The sequence below is a fragment of the Lupinus angustifolius genome, chromosome LG11 (assembly GCF_001865875.1).
Source record: "Lupinus angustifolius cultivar Tanjil chromosome LG11, LupAngTanjil_v1.0, whole genome shotgun sequence".
Taxonomy (NCBI): domain Eukaryota; kingdom Viridiplantae; phylum Streptophyta; class Magnoliopsida; order Fabales; family Fabaceae; genus Lupinus; species Lupinus angustifolius.
In genome coordinates this window covers 15,608,662-15,627,333 of record NC_032019.1, presented here as the reverse complement: position 1 = coordinate 15,627,333, position 18,672 = coordinate 15,608,662, and the positions used below count along the sequence as shown (strand labels likewise).

Genomic DNA, 18,672 nt, shown 5'->3' with positions numbered 1-18,672 from the left:
ATAGTTTAGTTTGTATTATATTGTACATAAGACTTTCAATTTGATCCATTAGAAAATTGATTCAAGATCACAACTGTAATTGAACCAAATCTTCTAAGATGGAAAATTATGCAATTTAAGGTCTGTTATTATTTGCATTTATTTGAGGAGAGCTGTATGCAAAATTGCTTAATTAATATTTTCACTACGTTATCAAATATTTATTGGTCAATCATTACATAACGTTATATAATATTAAAGTGCAATCATTATAATATTTGAATTACAATAGTGTAATAATATACTTTCATAAAATTCAAATTATAAAAAAGGAATTGTAACCATCAAATTTATAAATTTTAATATATATGTTTGTAATTTTAAATTCTCTTCTATTAGTTCTGAGAGTACCACCTATATTTTTAGCTAATAAATAATTTGATATTTTACACCTAAAATAGAATGGAAAATGACTAATTCAAATAATAGTATAATTCAAATTAAAGTCATTTTTTATTCCTTAATTTTAGACATTGCTCATTACAGATATAAACATATAATCAATATTTTATTCATTAATATTTTCATTACGTTATGAAACATTTATTGTTCATGTATGTTATTTTAAAATTTATTTAATTAATATTTTCAGTACGTTATGAAACATTTATTGATCGTGTACGTTATTTTAAAATTTATTTAATATAAAATCAATAAAACGCTTACCAAATTAACTTCTTCTATACACACAGTTAAATGCAGTCATTACTTAAGAAATATTAATATGCAGTTGTTACATTATATAATATTAAAGTATAATCATTATATAACGATATATATAATATAAAAGTACAATCACTACAATTGTAACAAAGAAAATTTATAAATTTTAATATATATGTTTGTGATTTAAATTTTCCTTTATTAGTTCTGAAAGTATCAACTATATTTTTAGCTAATAAATGATTTGACATTTTACAACTAAAATAGAATAGAAATCTTAGGAAAATGATTAATTCAAATATTAGTACAATTCCAATCAAAATTATTTCCGATTCCTTAATTTTAGATCATGTTCATTATTACCATTTATTATTTAATTATATAATAGGTAATATGAAATATTTATAAATCATAACAAATATGTATTCATTAATGTTATAACTCATTATGAACATATTTTGTTTATAGTTTAGATTTGATTCTAATATTGCAATATTACCGTGGTAGTATTTAAATAGTAACAATAAGAAATATAATAATAATAACTTTCTATTATTTATATTTTTTTAGTAGTTATTAAGAGTAGTAACAATAGTAACAATTTTTGAATTTTATTTGTTTGTAGTTATTTTAGAATCAAATAATAATATTACATTTTTTGAAATTAATTTTATTTTATAGTCAAATAATAATGAGTTATAAATTTATTGTTGGTTTTTAAATTAATATGATAATGATGTGTTGCTCAATACATTATAAGATCACATGTCCTTCATCTTCATACAAAACAATATAATTAAAGTATAACGATGTCTTTTTCTATCTCTTTCCTGCAGGTAAAATCAACCAACAAAAATAGAATAATAATCTTAGGAAAATGGCTAATTCAAATATTAATAAAATTTCAATCAAATTTATTTCTGATTCCTTAATTTTAGACACGGCTCATTATAGATATAAATGTATAAATCATTGACCCTTATTAAAAAAAACAACATTTTTTGCTTAAAATAAAGTAATATCTTTGATTTGATTTAATTGTGATAATGAAATTGATTCTTCTACATTTATTATATTAAAAACAATCATAAGATATATAAAATTGTATGTATTGTAACACATATTTGATTTATATTTGTTTTAATTATTTTTAGTAATGCTCATTATGTATATATTTTTTAGAGTTTAGAATTTTTTATAATATTGACATGTTACTATTGCAATATTAAATAGTAACAATAGGGAACACATCTTAAAAACAATATTTACAATGGAAAACATAAGTTTTTATTGTATCTATTACTCAACCAAATATATAGATTATAAAGTGATTAAAATTTAGTTAATTATTTATTTTCATATGTAAAACGTTTTTCTTTACCAATTTTCCAGTTCCCGAAGGTAAGAAATTAAAATATTTAGTGATTTAATTATCATTTTTGTATTAAATTATTATTGTTCCAATTTAAAGATTTTATTTATTGTTTAAATTTTTACATAAGACTCTTTGCTGATTATATGTTCAATTAATTGTTGCATATGTAACAGTATTTTTTATTTACTTTTCTATTTGGGTACACAACTAGGAATTTTTGTTATTTTCCATTTAATGCTACTTTCCATTGCATTCAATATTTTCATTTTCACCATTGAGAATTTACACAATCTTTTAAGAAGTTTTCAAAGTAATACATATATTATTTATCAATACTAAGAAGTCATTTAATATTTCCTCATACTCATACTCTTCAATGATTAGCCTAGAACTATACATGTGGTCGTGTAAAAAATACCTCTCAATGTTTAAAATTTACGGGCATTTTAGTTACTCATACATATGGTTTGTTTCTTGCCTTTTAAAAGTTTTGTTGTCTAAAAAGCTTCTATAATTTTCTCATTGTTTTTCACTATTTTGCTTCTGATTTGTTATGTTTGTTTTTTAATTATCTAATATTACCATCAAATTCTCATGTATTATAAATGTTTAGGCCATTTAATTCTATTTTAATCATTATTTTTTTCTCTCTACAATATATGTTAACATCATGCTTTCAAATCTCTTCATCACTCTCATATGAAGTATACGGGTAACATGTATGTTATTAACTATGCGACAAAAAATTACTGTCCCGTGCAAATGCATGGGTAACTTACTAGTTTTATATTTATTTTTTTATACCATGGTTTTTCATCATTTTTTTTGGTGAAGAAGTAATCCATTTAGGAATGTGTGAACCTTGACTTTTTAATCAGTTTGTTAATCTTATATTGCCTTAAACCACTGTGCCACCACTGTGCCAATGTTTTATTCATTTATTGGTTCACATTTTATATTTTGATAATGAGATTTGAATTTGTATTGGATTGATTCTCTTACAAACTCATGTACAACTTTGTAATACACTTCTCAATGTTGTATAATGTAAAGAGGATATGTCATTTTTCTTTTCATTGATTAATTTCTTAAAAAATCATTGATGGTCATAAAATTTCGACAAGAAAAATAGCTCAAGCTTAATATTTATGTAAAGTCTTTTACACGATTAACTTATTATTTATAATATGTGTTATTAGTATTGGCAATTTGGGTCAAACCCACAAGTCTCATTTGTCTGTTGTTAATGGTCTAGCAATGCATGAAATGGAACCTCATGGCCCATTTTACTCACTTTTGCTTGCCTGCTTTTTGCATAAAGATATATGAATCGCTCACATGTATCAACTTAAATGTATAAAGTTGTGCTAAAAGCATCTAGAATAAATATTCAACACTAAATACAATATGATTAAGGTCTTAGAAGTAGAAAACCTATATGAAAAATGAGCAACTAAGACAGTGTACTAGATAAAAGATAAAGTGTTGTCATTAGTGTTGTTGGTAATGAATTCTAAGAGAATAGGTAGCCAAAAATAATTTGAATTTTATTTTTATTTATGAAATAAATGTTTTTCATTAATGAATATATTTGTAAGTTATGCTATTACTCAATAACTATATTTGAAAAATGGGAATTCCATGTATTTATTCTTTTCCCTACACTCTTCGGAAATTGAAGAATTAATCAATTTTGTCTACCTTTTTTTATAATGGGTGCATGTAAGCCCACCCTGTCATATATTAGGGCAGACATGACATGATATTTTTATAAATGATATGTTCATATTCACTCTAATTTAGATGGGCATTACATAGATGCAGATAGGAAGGCAAGGCAACCCATTTTGTCGATGTTATGTATTACATGTCTTAGATTGACCAATGATCTTAGTATTCAAATATCTAGGTTGAGAGTAAGTGGCACTAATTGTAGCTTAACGATATAAACACCATAAAAAACATATTTGACATATTTGTTGCTCTTCATAGCCACCACCGAGGAGAAATTGAATGATTTCCTCATTTGCATAATCAACTTTTTCATTGTTGACCTAATGGTTTTCTCTATTCATTGGTTGCTAATATAATTTTAATGAAGTCTTGAGTTCAATGTTGCTTTTGAATTTCATTGAGGGGTACTAGAGTTTTGTACTAACGTTAAAAACACTTAAATGTATAGAGTGAAGATTTAATTTTCAAAATTTCAATACATGGGTATATTAAATGCAATTGGTCAACATTGATATATGAATATATATTCTAATAGATAAAGGAAAAACATAAAATAAATTCTAATTAAGTCTTGAGTTCAATGTTGCTTTTGAATTTTATTGAGGGATAAAGTTTTGTACTAACCTTAAAAATACTTAATTGTCTAGAGTGAATGTTTAATTTTCATAATTTCAATACATGGGTATATTAAATACAATTGATTAACATTGACTTATACTAATATATATATATACTAATATATAAAGGAAAAATATAAAATAGCTACTTCTAGAATAATTTATGTTTTCTTATTTAACCCTTTATAAGTTTTAATTTTATATTTGTATAAATTATGACTAAGTCAATCTAAATTAATATTTTTATTTAAAATGTCAGAGCAATTCTTAAACCCCTCTCTCATTATCACTTCTCATGTTAACTGCCTTTTCCATTTTGAAGATAACTTGCATCAGACAGTTTTTTCTCTCCATTTATTTGGTAGCATGGATCAAACTCCATTTTTACTCTTCATCCTCTTCTTCCAACTTTTAGGTATGTCTCTTTTCTTTGAAGTTACTAGATTGAATGAAAGTTTCTAATGTGATGATGGTTGGCAATTGATGGATCAAACTAGTGGGGATGTTGTTAGCTCCCTCCCCTCCCACTTCATGGGTAGTTTCCGTGAAAGTGGAGGAGTTACTTTCTCCAATAACTCCTCATAAACCCTTCTATAAATAGAGGTACTCATGCATCGGAAAAACATCCCATCATTCCATTATTTTCTATCTCATGAATAGAAATATAAAGAGAGAATTATAGAAACATTAGTGATTGAGTAAGGAAAGTGTAGTACCATATAGAGAAGGAAGGAAACTGAGTTCCTAATCATCAAGGAACGCATAAAGGGAAGGCGAAGATGTGAGAACAAAAGCAATCAGAAAGTGCATAAAGGAAAACGCAAATGGAACCAGGTATTCCTTACACTATTCTTTCATCACATGTGAATGTCATAATGTTAAAGTCCTAAATTAAGGGGTTCTTATGAACCACTAAAGGCTCATAAAAGTTTTAAAAGTTTAACAATTGGTATCAGAGCATCAGATCAGGGACATAATGACACTCCTTGTGGAATTGAATCATGAATGCATTAAAAAGAAACCAAAAAACTTATTGTTACGAAATGAATTAATTGTGAATTGTTCTCTTTTGGTTCAATCTGGAGTTAATCATTTTAATGAAAGTTGTAACGCTTTCCTACTTTTCATAATGTTACTATATGTCTGAAAATGTGAAATAATTATACTTGTATGAAAAATTAATTGCTGATTTTGAAATTAATTATAATTAAAGTTATGGTGCATATTTTGATCACTCAATGGATCATTGCATGTAATTAAAATTATGATGCCATAAGGATAATAAATTGGATTTGTTCATTAATTATAACGCATGTTTTGATCATTCAAAGATGGATCACTGTATGTATTTAATGACATTAAATTTTTAAACATACTTGTTTGTGCTTGTTTATCCAAAGATAACATGCATGTTTGAAAACTATGATTAATTACCTATTAAAGAATAATATTAGGCATCATTAATAAAGATTTAATGCATTTAAATTTCATACAGAGATAAATTAAGTGCATCAACAAAAGTTTCTTTGAATCCACAAAGATTTATTCAAAGCATTAAAGTGTGAGCATGTCTTATTTTAGCTTCATTCAATTCATTCTCCTTAGGCAACATATGTGTCAAGTTCAATGGACTGAACTATATTGATTGGTCCGAACAGATCCAGTTCTAACTGATTGTTATGGAATTGGACTTGACCATCATTATGGATAATGTACCAATCATAATTGAGACCAGCTCGAAGGAAGACAACACTTTATATGAGGCTTGAGAGCGGTCAAACAAGTTGAGTCTTAGCTTGAAGAAGATGTCAATCTCTGACAATGTCAAGTCATCTATGCCTAAGACGAATAATGCAAGAGAATTTATGAGAATGATCAAGGAGTACTCTCAATCAGACATTAATAATAAGTCTATAGTGGGAAATCTCATGACAGAGCAGACAACCAAGAAGTTTGACTGGTTGTAGCCTATTCATGATCATGTAATTAACATGGCAAATCTGGTTGCAAAAATGAAAGGAATGTGAATGGAGGTGACAAAAACATTCTTGGTACAGTTCATCATTAACTCTCTTCCTGTTGAGTTCAGCCAATTCCAAGTGAACTATAACACCATAAAGGAGAAATGAAATTTTCAAGAAGTAAAGGTCATGCTCGTTCAGGAGGAGGGGAGGTTAAAGAAAATTAAGAATGACTTCATTCACATGTCCATTGAGGAGCCAGGTAGCACCAACAAATTCAGGGAAAGTAATAAGAACAAAGGAAATAGGAAGGAAAAGATACTCATTAAAGAAGGGAAAATCCATAAAGAAATGAAATGCTTCTTTTGTAAGAAAAATAAGCATTATAAGAAGGATTGTCCTAAAAGGAAGAAATGGTTCGAAAAGAAACGTAAGTATTTTGTTTCCGTTATAGATGAATCATTTCTTATTAAGGTTCCTAATAATACTTGGTGGTTAGACTCTGGTGCAACAAGTTATGTATCACATATTGTGTAGAGATTCCTTTCAATCTGAACTCGGGAAACCGAGAAGTTTCTTTACATGGGGAACAGAACGAATGCACGAGTTCATGGAATTGGGACATATAGATTGACCCTAGATAGTGGAAACTATTTAAATCTAGAAAAATGTTTTTATGTTCCTGAATGTTCCAAGAACTTGGTTTCTGTTGCTATGTTGGATTGTATAGGTTTTAATTTTAAGATTGAGCATTCTGGTTTTAAATTATGTAAACATTCATCTATTTCAGTTTTGTACATTAATGAATGATTTATATTGCTTCAATCTTGATTTTAAATTTAAGGAATCTTTATTTAATGTTGAACATGATGTTGGGAACAAGCTTAAACATTTTGATAAGAATTATGCTTATTTGTGACATCAAAGATTATGCCATATATCCAAAGAAAGGATAATGAGGTTAACAAAAAGTGAGATTTTATCTCTTTTGGATTTTGGCAATTGGGATGTTTGTTTAGATTGTATTAAAGGAAAACAAAATAAACACATATCAAAGAACCCAACCACAATATGTAGCAAACTTCTTTAATTGATACACACAAATATTTGTGGTCCTTTTGATGTTCCATCTTGGGGTGGTGAAATGTACTTCATCACTTTTATTGACAATTACTCATTTTATTGCTACATATATTTGTTGCATGAAAAATTTCAATCATTGGATGTCCTAAAGGTATTCATTGATAAGGTTGAAAGACAACTCGAAAAGAAGGTTAAGGTTGTGAGGTCTGATAGAGGTGGTGAATATTATGGAAAATATAATGAGATTGGACAATGTCCAGGACCATTTGCAAAGTTTCTCGAAAGTCGATGCATATGTGCTCATTATACAACTATGCCTTACACATCGCAACAAAATGATGTGGTTGAAAGGCAAAATCGTACTCTAATGAAAATGATTAGGTCAATGTTGAGTCATTGTGATGTACCTTTATCGTTGTGGATGTACGCATTAAGGACCGTTGCGTATATGCTAAATAGGGTTCCCAGTAAGGCAGTTCCTAAAACTCCCTATGAGTTATAGACATGTAGGAAACCTAGTTTGAGACATCTTCATGTTTGGGGTTATCCAACAGAAGTAAAAATGTACAACCCACATGAAAATAAGCTTGATGCAAGATTAGTGGTTTCTTTATCGGATATTCGGAAAAGTCAAAGGGGTACAAATTCTATTGTCCTAACCATAGTACGAGAATATTTGAGTCTGAAAATGCTAGGTTCATTGAGAATGGTCAAACTAGTGGAAGTGATAAATCACGAAAGGAGGATATTATGGAGACTTCTGATGAATCTTCTTCACCGAAGACATATCTTGAGGTTGTTGTTCCTCTAGTTATATTACCGTCAAATAACACACAGAGACAACAAGATAATATCCAAAACCCACAGGATGAACAAATAGTCAATGAGTTGATTAATGAAATCATTAATGATCAAGTGATAGAAGAACCACAAGAAATAACATTAAGAAGGTCGGAAAGACAAAGAAGACCAGTTATTTCTAACAATTATATTGTATATTCACTTGAACATGAATGTGACTTGAGCATTGATAAGGATCCGACCTTATTCATACAAGCCATGGAAATTGACAATTCTGAAAAGTGGCTCAATGATGTGAAAGAAGAGTTAAAATAAATGGACGATAATAAAGTTTGGGATCTAGTTGAGTTGCCTGAGGGTTCAAAACGAGTTGGCTGTAAATGGGTCTTTAAGACCAAGCGTGACTCGAAAGACAACATTGAAAGATATAAGGCTAGACTTGTCGCCAAAGGTTTCTTTAAAAAATAGGGCATTGATTACAAATAAACTTTATCTCCAGTATCTAAGAAAGAATCTTTAAGAATAATTAGAGCTTTAGTGGCTCATTATGACTTAGAGCTTCACCAAATGGACTATTCTGAATGATGACTTAAACGAGAAAGTTTATATGAACCAGCCCAAAGGGTTCGTGACCACATGAAAGGAAAATCTTGTGTGTAAATTAAATAAGGCAATATACTGCTTAAACAAGCTTCTAGACAATGGTATATAAAGTTTAATGATATCATTATGCCATATGGGTTTGTGGAAAATATTGTTGACCGGTGTATCTTCATGAAAGTTAGTGGGAGCAAGTTTATAGTGTTAGTCCTATATATTGATGACATTCTGCTTGCTGCAAATGATAAATGATTGTTACATGATGTAAAAAAGTTTCTCTCTAATAATTTTGAGATGAAGGATATGGGTGAGGCATCCTATGTGATAGGAATAGAAATATTCCGTGATAGATCACAAGGATTATTAGGATTGTCTCAGAAAGAATATATCAATAAGGTATTAGAGAGATTCGGAATGGAAAAGTGCTCCGCATGGATAGTTCCAATCCAGAAAGGGGACAAATTCAGTGAAAAGCAATGTCCAATGAATGATTTGGAACGTAAGGAAATGGAATCAATTCCCTATGCATCAGTTGTTGGGAGTTTAATGTATGCTCAGACATGCACTCGGTCGGATATCATCTTTCTTGTTGGAATGTTAGGTCGATATCAAAGTAACCCCGGAATGGACCACCGGAAGGCTGCAAATAAGGTTCTTAGATATTTGCAAGGCACTAAGGATCACATGCTCACATATAGAAGGTCAGATCACCTTGAGGTAATCAGTTATTCAGATTTAGACTATGCAGGATGTGTAGACTCAAGGAAATCTACATTTGGTTATGTTTTTCTAATGGGTGGAGGAGCCAATTTCATGGAGAAGTGGTAGACAATCTGTAATTGCTACGTCCATCATGGAGGTTGAGTTTGTGGCATGCTTTGAGGCCACAAATCATACATTGTGGCTGCGGAACTTTACTTCACGGCTTGGCATTATAGACAGTGTAGCTAGGTCAGTGAAGTTTTATTGTTATAATTCCGCATTTGTATTCTTCTCTAAGAATGACAGGTATTCAAGAGGTACCAAACATATGGATTTAAAGTTCCTGTCAGTTAAAGAAGAAGTACAGAATGAGAAATTGTCTATAGAGCATATTGATACCGATCTAATAGTACTGGATCCGTTAACTAAAGATTGCCGCCCAAAATTTACATTGGCCATGTAGAAAGGATGGACATTATAGATAAGTCCTTATTAATGTGATATTACTTGATGTATATATGCATGTATAGATGTTTATCATTTATTAAATGAGGTGAACAAAAACAAGAAATATTAATAACATGATAGTGAAAAACAATATTTAATAGAAGGAAAGTGGAAGGCACCTGAGTTATTTATAAGTGATATAATTCAAGTCTTTGACTTTAATCCAAAGGCTAATAATCAATTTTCTCACTCTCATATAACTTTGCCTTTTGAGAAGATATACCACACACAACATTATATTATATATATATATATATATATATATATATATATATATATGTTATGCAAAAAAAACTTCTTAAAATGTTGAATCGGAAGAAGAAAGTTTTTTTCTCCTTAATCGATCGGAGTTCCCGCACTTCAAGTTTCTTTCATACGGACATACATCAAGCTCTTCTTTGGGAAGACCATCGGGGATGACTAGCCTTCATTGCCTAGCAGCTCAAAGTCCATTTAGTGACTAAGTTCGTCCAATGAACTATCGTGTCCAAATGACCAAGTGATTAAGGTTTGTTCATTGATAATTGTGTCTAGTAACGATTGTATGCTGAATGATTATTACCTTTATTGACATGTACATACATGACCAAGTGTGTCTAAAATCATGTGAGTACAAGATCAACTTTTTCCAAGTGACAACTGCTTCCAATTACCATGATGTCAAATGATTTTAACTATTTTTATTGTATCAAGTATATATCATCTTTAATTGTCTAATCATTTGATTTTAGTTCAAATAATTGTTATGCACATTAAATAAGAATCTTATTGTTTTAATTATTAATCTTATATTAAATTCTATTTTTCTTGATAAGACAAACTTAGTGCTATTGGAAATGCAAACATTCTTCTCTAACCTTTTTGCATATGAAGGAGATGAAACTACTCACACAACAACCATAAAACAACTCTGAATAATTCAAGAAGACATCATTTATATCAGAAGTAATTATTAAAGAGAATTTCTGAGAAATATGAAGAAGTAATTAGATACAATAGATGTAACACATTAATTGAACATCTGAACTCAATTCAAGATATAACATACTCTTTGCAAGTTTGCATCACATGCTTCTAGTACCTGACTCAACAAAATATATTGCAATAAATTATGTTCATAAATGGATACTAAGTTGAAGACTGTTAGAGTATATGTGAAGACATAAAAGATAATGTATAAATGGAGATTACTTCTAAAGATTGAAGTAAGCCAACAATGTAGACTTATTGTTTTGAAAGATCTTTGAAACAAAGCTGAAAGCATATATATCTTGTAAAAAAACAAGCTAACCAAAAAGAAAAAGGAAATTATACCCATGACATCTCATCTTGGATTTTTTTTTGTCTAAAAATTATATAAATGAAAGGACTTTATATTGATTAACGTGCTTTTTGGGATTTGTCTTAAATAGAAAAAAAAATCCCCAATACAACTTTCTGTCACGTTAAGGTTAAGCCATTCCAAAATCCAGCAATTCTAGCTTATACATTATCGACCCATCATGTATTTTTCTGTGAATAAAAATGAGTGCCAAAAAAGTGATATTAATGATTTTAAAGTACATTATCACATTTTAAAAAAGAGTTAATTACATTGACACCTCTGAGTTTTAGTGAAATTATATAAATTATCCCTCACTTTTTTACACTTACATAACCCTCCCCTAGTTTTTATACTTTATTACACTGGCCATCCCTGCATGAGAAATAAGTGTAATTTTTTAAACAAAAAATGTGATAAATGCAAGTAAGTTGAACAAAACATGGTATATTGTGAGAAAAAATTCAAATGATATATAAATCAATGTATCTTTATTATTTTTTGTTATAAAATGCATTAACAATTCTAAAGAGATATTGTTTAAATCGCTCTTATCGTAACGAACCAAAAATAATAAAGATGTATTGACTCATATATTATTTGGACTTATTTTCATAGTATACTATGTTTTGTTTAATTTAATTGCATTTATCACATTTTATGTTAAAAGATTACACTTATTTCTTATGCAGGGATGATCAGTATAATGAAAATATAAAAAATCAGGAGGTCTGGGTAGGTGTAGAAAAATGAGGGATAATTTGTATAATTTCACTAAAACTTATGGGGTGTTACATAATTTACTCTTTCAAAAAATGAACTCCTTTCCAATATTGTATTGGGAGGAACCCAACTCCAATTTTCAATATGCAAACTTTACCAAATTTGAAGGAACATGATAGAGCATTTGAAAAAGAGAGCAATAAAGCATTATTTTATAAGATTTAATTAGTTTGATTTAATTAGAATCTATAACTAGTTTATTTTTATTCCGTTCATTAATATTATTTAGTTTTTTCTTATCCTTATCTTTTGTTAGACTCTGCTTATATAATAAAGTGTATGAATTGAATCATAATTGAGTTTTCTCAATCTTTTCATTCAAAATTTCATCCTTTGACATGAGAGACAATGTTTTATTTCTTAATTCTAATTATGCCTAACAGGGAAATTCATACTAACAACAATATTATGGGTACACCATAAATAATAACCATCCTACGAGCAAGAATTATCTCCACTACCAAAGAGCAGAATCCTTCCAAAAACATTATAATATGTTATTTTTATTCTTTCATTTACGGTATGATAATAATTTTACCCTTAAAAACAAAATAAAAAACAAGAATTTCTCCTTGTTCCCATCTTATAGACTAATTAACTAACTAATCAACAACTTTTTTAGAATTTGTTCTTTTAAGTCTGGTAGAGGGAAGACATGACAATGTTGTTACAAAGCAAACTAGGTTGAAATTGACCTTCAAATGGTTGAAAATCACTTGAACCGAGGCTGTAACGACCTCATAGTGCATGAGGTGGGTATCTGAAAATGGTGATATAGAGACAGCATAGACAGAAATCCTAGCTAAAGTCAAGACATAATAAGGTAGTCCTTGATAAGATCTCTATTTGTACCAAATGTATGAACTTCCTTTCATGACAAGGAATGTCATACCATACTTTAGTCCATCGATCAATTTTAGTATGATGATTATATCTAAGATGACTCTAAATTTATAATGACTCCTAAATATTCTCATACTTTCTTTTCTCATAAGTATATCCGATGGCCGAGTTTAGACCTTATTAAGTATTTTTGGGCCGATCCGATCCGAATATTGGATTTGTTTGTGGACTTTGGATTCTTTTGGTTTATTGGTGGTGGGCACGTATTTATATGGGTAGGAGTAGCATTCAAGATAAGGAAATTGACCAAAAAGCCTACCCATACTTTGAGCTTCCCAACTATTAGGACCATGTAAAGTCAAAGTCTTACCTTCAATTATTCATATCTTCTTCTTTTCATCATATATGTCTGAATTTTGAAGTGAATGAAGCTCTAACAAAGTGAGCAACATAACAAGAACAAAAACAACAACAACCATGTCAGAATCAAATGCAGTAGCAAATGGTTTAGCTGGTGCAGGTGGTGGTATTATTGCTCAAATACTAACTTATCCTCTTCAAACAGTAACCACACTTTCTTTATCTCTTTCTTTCATTCTTTGTGTGCTTTATATAAACATTTTTTCATTGCTATTTTCAGGTAAACACACGCCAACAAACGGAGAGAACACTCAAGAGGAACAATAACCAAAGTTTGCAACTTCAATCTTCTTCTAACACAACTACCACTGTTCCTGCTCCTGGCACTTTTCATCAGATTCTTCATGTATAAGTTTTACTATATTTCTGTTTATTTGTTAGTTTGATTGTTGTTTTCATCATGTTTTGGTTATTGTTTGAATGTTCATGAGGTTTTATCAGGTCATTGGAAGTGAGGGTTGGGGTGGACTATATAGTGGTCTTAAGCCTTCTCTTCTTGGAACTGCTGTTTCTCAGGTTTTAATTTAACTACACCCCATCATAGTTTTGGTTATTATTATATGATATGATGTGCTTTATCATAGGTTCTTTTTGATAAATGAATCTTGCATGTGTTTTTTTATTTGAGTGTAATATCTGTATTCAAGTGTGAAATCTTACATTGGGTATGGGGATGAATGAAAGAGTTTATAAGTGGAAAAAGTCCATAAAACGTTTGACTTAAGATTTTGGTTCAAGACGTAATGTCCCACTTATGATTCTCTAACAATATGATTTCCCAGTGGTTGGAGGCTCTCGGATTGCTGTTGAGTCCAACAACATCTATGCACTGTCAATGCATACATATTTTTTCTCTTTTTATTTTATCTTTTATCATGTGATCATCAATGGAAGATTGGAGGATTAATCCTCTCAATTGTTTTTTCTTGGCATGTTCTCACTTGGGATAGATTGAAACAAGGGTGTTATTATTGGACAGGACACACTCACATTTATGAAATATCTTGTATAACATTGGTATCTCTTTATCTTAACACATGACAAGAAAAAAATAAAAGAATCTTCTTCGATACTAGAAAAGTAAGTTGTTGTTTTAACATTTGCGTTGGAGGGTAAAAGTGTCATATTATTATATCTAATAGATAAAAGTCTCATATCACTCTTTTTTCATGTTGTTTTTTATGCACTTGTCTTTCTGGTCTGAAGATTATCCTAACTCGAAAGAAACATGCAAGAGAAGCCTGGAGAGATAGACATAAAAGTTATAAAAGAAAATTCACAAACCACGACTACACTTACTGATAAAATCTCCATACTTTTTTAATGTTATCAGGGCATTTACTACTACTTCTATCAAGTTTTTAAGAACAGGGCAGTGGCCATTGCAGCCGCCCGGAAAATCAAAGGGCGAGGGGATGGCACTGTTGGAATGTTTGGTTGGCTCATTGTGGCTGCTATGGCTGGGTAACCACTCCATCATCATTATGCCACTTACATTTAATTGTTACATTCACATCTATGTTTTGTGTATATGATATAGTAAACCTCACTTCTATTAAATTTGATATATTGATATTATTATTCCAATTATCTGGTTTTATAGGTCCTTGAATGTATTGCTAACAAATCCAATATGGGTTCTGGTGACTCGAATGCAGGTGCTTTCCGATATTTTCTCTTAATTCTTCTAGCTAGGATTGTTTTCTTTCAACTTTTAGTGTTTGTGAAATGTAACTCTGATTGCTTTTCATTTGAGACTATTTTATGCATTCTTTAATTTTGATTTGCAGAAGTAAAACTTTAACAAATACAAGTGATATTAGCATTGCTCAATGTGAATTATGTGTGACATTTTCTATTTGATACTAGACACATACTCAAGCAGAAAGAAAAATCATAGAGGAAAAGAAAGAAGCTCTTAGAAGGGAAGCTTCTGAAAGTAGCATAGCAGGCTCAACATTACAAGACAAAGTGGCAGAATTGGAGTCTATAAAATCTCAACCATTTGGAACTATACATGCAGTTAGTCTCTTGCTTATTATTCCACTTTCTTCCTTTGTTTTCTTCAAGTTCCTGTTCTTTTAACCTTTCTTAATCACTGGATTTATTGCTTGAAACAACAATTTAAGTTATAATAAGAACTCCTTATGTTGAGTTCTAGATTTCTTTATTATGAGAGACCATGAGGTCACAGGTTCAAATCCTGGAAACAACCTCTTTACTTGTAGTTGTAGGAGTAAGGCTGCGTACATCTACTACTAGGTCACCCTTTTCTATTTTGGGAGAAGGTTTATTGTAAGCATTTTACATGTTCCATTATCCATGTCATAAAATAGAAAATGAATTTGACTTACCTCCTGCAATTACATTCCTGATCCTTCAAGTTGAATTATAGATTTGTTACATTGTAAGAAAATTGTAGATTGTTTTTAGGCTTGTCATGTATGGTACTTGAATACTACACCTTAGTTTGTCATATTTCCTGTTACATGAGCTCCTTCGCCTTTGCTAACGCTGATATAAAATTGTGTTTTGGGTGAAAGGCTAACGAAGTCTATAATGAAGCGGGTGTTGTCGGATTTTGGAAGGGTGTCATCCCTGCTCTTATTATGGTCAGCCTCATCATCTGCTTCATTGGTGTATTAAGTTTATCTGTCATAGTTATATAATCTTTATAAGACCGGATTTTCATTACAGGTATGCAACCCGTCAATCCAGTTTATGATTTATGAGAGCTCATTAAAGCACCTAAGGGCAAAACGAACCGCTAAGAAGCAGGGGAATCAAAGTGTTACGGCTTTGGAGGTATAGAGTACTTTCTAATAAAATAAGTGGAGACCATGTTGTAGGAGCACCTTTGAATTTGTTATGTCCTTCTAAAAGGTCTTTTTGCTGGGAGCATTGGCAAAACTTGGAGCAACTGTATCAACATACCCCTTACTTGTTGTGAAAGTAAGTTCGCCGATAAATCCTTTATTTCCCCCCGAAATTCTTATGTTGTACTAAGTAGGGAAAAACCTCACCAAGGGATCATAACTCATAAGTCCTTCTCAACCTCCCGAAAGCAGATATGAGATATCCGAATGATCTTCCGATATTGATCTACTTTTATATTAAATAACTTTTTCATTTAAACAATTACTATATTTTCAAGTTCAGGTATCCCAACTTGGATGATTTTCTTTACTTTCATTATAAGAAACCGGAGTTTTCTCTCTTTCTGTCTTGCTTGATCTAATCTCTATGCAAGTATTTATTCACTAATCACCATGCAATGCTCTAATAACTGACTAGAGTTTGATCCCTTGCAATGTTGCTTATAATAATATGCATCTAAATGACTATTTTGCATAGAGTCAAGCACATATGCGCTGTTACTCTCTCGTGTATATGCTTGATGATTCTTACTACTTGCTTCTTTACTTGCAGTCAAGGCTTCAAGCAAAACAGGAAATTGGTGGAAGTAACTCATATAGATACTCAGGTTTGCTTTTAGATAGATGTGGTATAAACTTAATTTGCCTTTGAGCTTTTAAATTTCATTTTCATTGTCATCCTCTTCCGTAATAGTATTCGGCTGATTCGATCATTAGGCTTATCTTATTCGTTGTGAAATGACTATCATTATAACTTGAACTTCATTAGTTGCTGTTGTATCTATTTTACTTATTACTACTTGGATCTAGTGATCCTGGTAAATTAACTCAAATAATTTTGCTTTCCCTCATTTTGTATAATTTTTTACTAGAACTTTACATTTTAAATATTGATTTCCTTATTGTTGGCTGAAATAATAATGTTTGATACTTTGATTTCATGATATATCTGACTGTATTATAGGGTATGCTGGCAATGCCCTTCAGAACCTCTAGATCTTGTTTTCCTTTCTTTCTATGTATCATTTGCCTTGGGAAACTTTTGTTCAGCTTAGAGTTAACTTTCTTCTCAAAGTAAGGTTTAGTAATCATATTAAAGAAATAGGTAGTAACATGATTTGTTGATAAGATATAGATGGCTTTAGGACTAAGAAGGCTAGAACTATGTAAGATAGCATGGAATGTGAACTTCGAAGGCATTTCGAAATCATCAAATTCTGCACAAAAAAATCGATGAGGAACCAGCCAAAATAGCCTCATCTTTCTCCTCCCCATTTTTACTCTTAACATTTTCACAAGTTTTATCCTTTAAATGAATTAGATAGTCATGTATGAACAAGGATCTGCTGTCCTAAACTATGTCCCGCATCAACGACGTTGAAGCAAAAACAGAAAAAAAATAAAAAATGTTTAATTTTTTTAATTGACATGACATGTTTTCATTGGTGCAAGGAAGGAATTAACAGATCCTTGCTCTTCATGTATAGTTGTAGATTTTGCTTCCTTTCTAATTATGTGCCATACCATCTCATCTCCTGGTTATTACTTGTGCATATAATTTGCATATATCATAACAATCACATTGAAATATTTCTTCATTTTCAATTTCCAACTTAAGTTTTGTTTATGCTTTTCACTCATATTCTTGAAATGTCAAAATTGAGAAGAAACTAAGTATGTTGTTATCTTCCTCTTAGTCAAAAACATGACTTCTGTTTTTCTAATGCCATAAACACAGGTACCGTTGACGCGATACTTAAAATGATCCGTTACGAAGGATTGCCTGGCTTTTATAAAGGAATGAGCACAAAGATAGTACAGAGTGTTTTTGCAGCTTCTGTTCTATTTATGGTTAAGGAGGAGCTTGTTAAGTTTTTCACTGTTTTAACAGACAAGAGCAAAAAAGCTCTATTGAAAACAAAGTGATTATTTGACTTCTTTACCATATGGAATGGATAATTCTATCTTTTAGCTTGTGATTAAGGAATGAAGAAGATTTTCTCCAAATAATGGATAAAATTAACTTGCAGCTATGACATGTCTAATCTATTTGTTGCCAAGTTTTTCAGATCACTTTGGAAAATATCACATAAATGGAGTTCAAGATTAAGGGAGTTGTCAACTTTTGAAGTATGAAAAGGGCTTTCTCCACAGCCTTTTGTTCTTGTTTTCAGTAGCTGCATTCCTTTTTTTCTCAACCTTCATATATAATCAAATTTGGACTATGTGACAATGTGTATGTGGTTATTTTTTAAGTCATTATTTTGTTAAGTAACTACCAAGTTACAGGTGCATTTGTAGGGAGTGATATTTTTTACCGTATGATTAAAAACAAATATATTACATG

At 30.3% G+C, this 18,672-nt stretch overlaps 1 protein-coding gene across 2 annotated transcripts; it reads left to right on the top strand.

Moving 5' to 3' along the window:
• On the top strand, positions 13,439–18,437 carry LOC109360387 (peroxisomal nicotinamide adenine dinucleotide carrier-like). 2 transcript variants are annotated; one of them, XM_019605250.1, is made up of 12 exons: positions 13,440–13,593; positions 13,670–13,795; positions 13,891–13,965; positions 14,783–14,913; positions 15,053–15,107; positions 15,319–15,471; positions 15,993–16,061; positions 16,147–16,254; positions 16,333–16,401; positions 16,879–16,933; positions 18,064–18,280; positions 18,340–18,437. In XM_019605250.1, the coding sequence occupies exons 1-11, from the start codon at positions 13,507–13,509 to the stop codon at positions 18,249–18,251; spliced, it is 1,116 nt and encodes a 371-aa protein (XP_019460795.1). In that variant the 5' UTR covers positions 13,440–13,506; the 3' UTR covers positions 18,252–18,280; positions 18,340–18,437. The 2 variants fall into 2 exon arrangements, with proteins under 2 accessions (XP_019460796.1, XP_019460795.1); XM_019605251.1 differs by lacking the exon at positions 18,340–18,437 and having other exon boundaries at positions 13,439–13,593; positions 18,064–18,267.